The following is a 4,174-nucleotide window of genomic DNA, read 5'->3' on the forward strand; positions in this document are numbered from 1 at the left end:
GGATAAGTCCATAAAAATAGCCAGTGTTTTTTTGTTTCTATTAAAGTTATCAAAAATTATATTGTTGAGATGGATTACCGCATCTTTGGTTGAACTATTTGCTTGGAAACCATATTGATTGTTGTCAATGATTTTATGTTCATCTAGGAAACTCATTAATCTGATTTTCAAAATTTTTTCTAGTATTTTAGAAATATTACTCATTAAACTAATCGGTCTGTAACTATCCGGGTTTCCAAGGTCTCCAGTTTTTGGTAATGGTATAATTTTAGCTTCTTTGAATTTTTTAGGGAAATATCCTTCGCTCAAACATTTGTTAAATATATGAACTAAAGGTGAGGTTATAGAGGGTGATATTTTTTTGAGGAAAGGTCCTGTAAAGTTATCAACACCTGGTGTAAATTTATTCTTGAGTTGATCTATTAATAACTCTATTTCATAATCGTTTGTGGGAATGAGGAAGATACTTTTTACATTAGGATTTGCTATTGACTTGGGAATCTCTATATTATCTGTATTATCGGTTATCTTTTTAGCGAACGATTCTCCAACACCAGCGAAATATTTATTAAGAGTAGTAGCATCTAGATTTATTGATTTTGAATTTTTTTTCAAGTCGAGTAGTTCATTAATGTATTTCCAGGTTTTTTTAGAATCGTTTTTGTGTTCCTCGAATTTACAGTTAAAATAATCAATCTTGCTTTTTTTTATCAGAGTATTGAGTGTATTTCTGTATCTCTTATATTGATTTATCAATTCTAAGTTATTGGGGTTTTTTAATAATTTTCTATGTAATTTATCTCTCTCCCGTATTGACGCGACTAAGGCTGGAGTAATCCATTTTTTTATAGGTTTTTTCTTGTTACTTATTTTTATGGTTTTAGTTCTAGCATGAGTTAGGTCTGTTAGTTTTTTAACAAAGTAGTCCACCATCTCGTCAATATCCATTGAATCATATATCTCTTTCCATGATTCTTTTTGTAAATCAGAGATTAGATTTACATAATCAATTATGCTTTTTGATCCTACATCGATATGTGCTGGTTCCTCATTAATATTCCTATTGAAATGCAGCGAAACACTGAAATGGTCCGTAATATTTGTTTTCAGAATAGTCCCTCTAACAACATTATTATTGTTATTATTCTCTCCTCCCTTGTAAAATATGTGATCGATACAAGTACTGATGCCATTTACAGACCTAGTTGGTTTATTGATAAAAGATTTGAAACCATTAATATGCATTGTGCTCAAATATTCATTTGAAAGGCTATTATTAGCAAGAATATTTAAATTCATATCACCCAATACTATTATGTTGTAAATATCTTTCATACTTTTCAGAAATTCGTCTAGACTTTCGATAAAAGTTTTTAAGTTGAGGGATGGTGAACGATATATTGTAATTATTAAATATTTCACGTCATTAATCCAGCAAGCCATACCAATACAGTTAGCTTCCTCAATATGGACATTAATAAGCTCAGTTTTGATATTATTTTCAATGAACAAGCATAATCCATCACATTTCGAGTGTTTACTATTAGCATGAAAAACATTGTAACCATCTAAGTTATAATTGAAGCAAGCATCGTCTGTGATCCACGTCTCGGTTAATGCAATCACATTGAAGCGAAACTTTATATTACCTATGTAGTGCACCAATTCCTCAAAATTTTTATTAATGCTTCTGATGTTGGTGTGTAGAATATTTAATTCCATGCCAACACTCTCAGACTGGTGAGGTAAAAAACTGAAAACATCATTTACTTCGATTGTATCGTGAAACCCTATAAGGTCGTCAATATTCCAATCAGACATAAACGTAAGAAAAGTGAATAAACGTATATTTTGTAAAATAAAATTTCAAAGTGGTTAAGAAATTAAAGTAAAATGAAAAAATATAGAGAAAAAAGTATCGGTTTTCCGATGAAAAGAAAAAAAAAATAAAATCAGAGAGAATCAAGACATGGCCAGCCCACCGGTCCAGACAAAATGAATGTATGTACATCGACTTGAAACCTACCAATTTAGTTCATGCACAGAAACCTGTGATCAATTCCATTTGAATAAAATAAAATAATATTACTGAGATGATAAGGACAAACAGAGAAGTGGAAATCAGCATTAATTTAATAGAATCAATTGTTAGAAAATATTTCCTGAAAGATCAGATTTTTTCCAGATTCAGGCCTACATACTTAATATACGGATTGCCATGTGAAAGAAATTTTAAAATGATTTTGCTAACCAAAATTGTTTCAAAAATACATTATCTTGATTTTTATCAATGCGTATTAATCGGATAATGTTAAACAGGAAATCTATTTTCAATCAATATTTTTATCAATATTAAAGGCCTTCAATTCTTGAGATTCAGAAAGTAGTAGCAACAGAGGTAATCGTGTCAATAATCCTCATCAACTAGCGTACTAAATATACCTTGTTGATAAGATAGGAGAATTCATCATTTTTCTCATAATGATAAAATATTTTCAAATTATAATGATTTATTATTAGGAGTTATTATTCTCTCTTAACTAGGCTACAGCAAATTGAAAAGCAAAGAATAGTAATTACGTTACTACAAGTAATAGGCCTAGCATATTGGCAAAAAAAACAAAAAAAAAACAATTGAAACCTTTTCCACTTAATTGATACATTATTCTCAATTGATAGAATATAATTAATAATTATCGTATAGAATATAATATAATTATCATAATTGGAAGATAGCGGAATGGAAATTATTCCTAAATTTATTTCAACAATCATACGCAATAATAAATAGTTCATTTGAGCTCATCAAAATAAACAATAATTTACCTTGAGCAAAGTGATAAGAAACGTAGCCAAGAGCCATACTTTGCAACTGAAATTTAAATAAAATAATTTATAATGATAATACTCCTCCTTCTCTCTAATTAACTATTTCATTGAACGTTGAAATGTTAACTTAATCTGGACAAACAAATCATGGTTTTATGTGTCATAATTGGTATTTTCTTCATACAGAAATTGATCTATATTATTTCTTACTTACACCGACATTGTCCTTATTTCTATTTGTGAGCTTGTTGAGGTCCTCCTCACACCTGATAATATTAACAGGACCGCCGTCCTCGTACCTGACTTTGATTCGGCCCACTCGGTCGATCCACACATGTCGAAACCCATTCTCCCGTTGTATCATCTTGGCTCTGCCGAACAGCTTACGTCTCTCCGCCGTTATAGATTGGTTTATGTAGATTGGACTATTTCCCTGCATGTTGATATGTTGAGTTGAAAAGTCTCTACATTCTTTCCTCTTTTTGAGCAAGGCATCCTTATCTCCTCGACAGACAAAACGAACAATGATGCCGGGCGCGGTGTTGTCTCTTCTTCTGGGGAGGCGATGACATGCATCGATCGATCTGCGGTCCAGCTTCACATCCAATGCTTTCCCGATCTCCAGTATTCGACTCTGCACATCCTCGTTCTGCAACTCCGGAACACCGTATACTTCAATGGTATTTCTCCGACCATATTGCTCCCGATCGTCATCTTTCATCTCCAATTCCCTAATTTTTCCGTTCAGAACTGAATTTTCATTTTGTAGTTCCCTAACAGTTCCTCTTAGTTTAGCAATTTCAGCAGCATTTTCATCCAAGGTCTTCCTACAAGCGGCTATATCAGATCCCAACTTTTCCAGCAACTCATCCTTAACCCGTGTTAATATACTATTTAATTGATCGACCGTTAGTGGATTATTGTCGGTACTTGAATTAGTGTTTGTTTTTGCCGGAGCACTGAGCTTGTTTACACCTGAGATAGATTTTACTGGAGTAGAGTCCGAATTGGCACGTTGGCGACGTAACTCACTTGAACATTTTTTACAAGTCCATGACTTTCCTGTGTCTTGAAATAATTCCAGATCATTGTCGGTGAGCTCAACACATACACCATGGAACACAATATTGCAGCTCGAACATTTTATTTTTGATTTTAATGCACGATTCATCTGCTGGTTACACACTCCGCAACTCATTTTTGTATGTCTAGTAGGATATGTTAAACAAATGATCACACTGCAAATTACTCACAACCAAAAATAAAGTCTCAATATTTAAAATAACTAACCGAGTTGCGGCCATGCACTAAGATTCCCTAAAAGCTTAGAAACATCGTAATTCAG

At 32.5% G+C, this 4,174-nt stretch overlaps 1 protein-coding gene across 1 annotated transcript; it reads right to left on the bottom strand.

Moving 5' to 3' along the window:
- Window positions 1–3,028: 3,028 nt before the first annotated feature.
- LOC111048727 lies at window positions 3,029–3,550 on the bottom strand. Its single transcript, XM_022334674.2, has one exon. It carries the CDS (start codon window positions 3,548–3,550, stop codon window positions 3,029–3,031), a length of 522 nt encoding a protein of 173 aa, XP_022190366.2.
- Window positions 3,551–4,174: the final 624 nt, after the last annotated feature.

This window comes from Nilaparvata lugens, chromosome 3 (genome assembly GCF_014356525.2).
Source record: "Nilaparvata lugens isolate BPH chromosome 3, ASM1435652v1, whole genome shotgun sequence".
Taxonomy (NCBI): domain Eukaryota; kingdom Metazoa; phylum Arthropoda; class Insecta; order Hemiptera; family Delphacidae; genus Nilaparvata; species Nilaparvata lugens.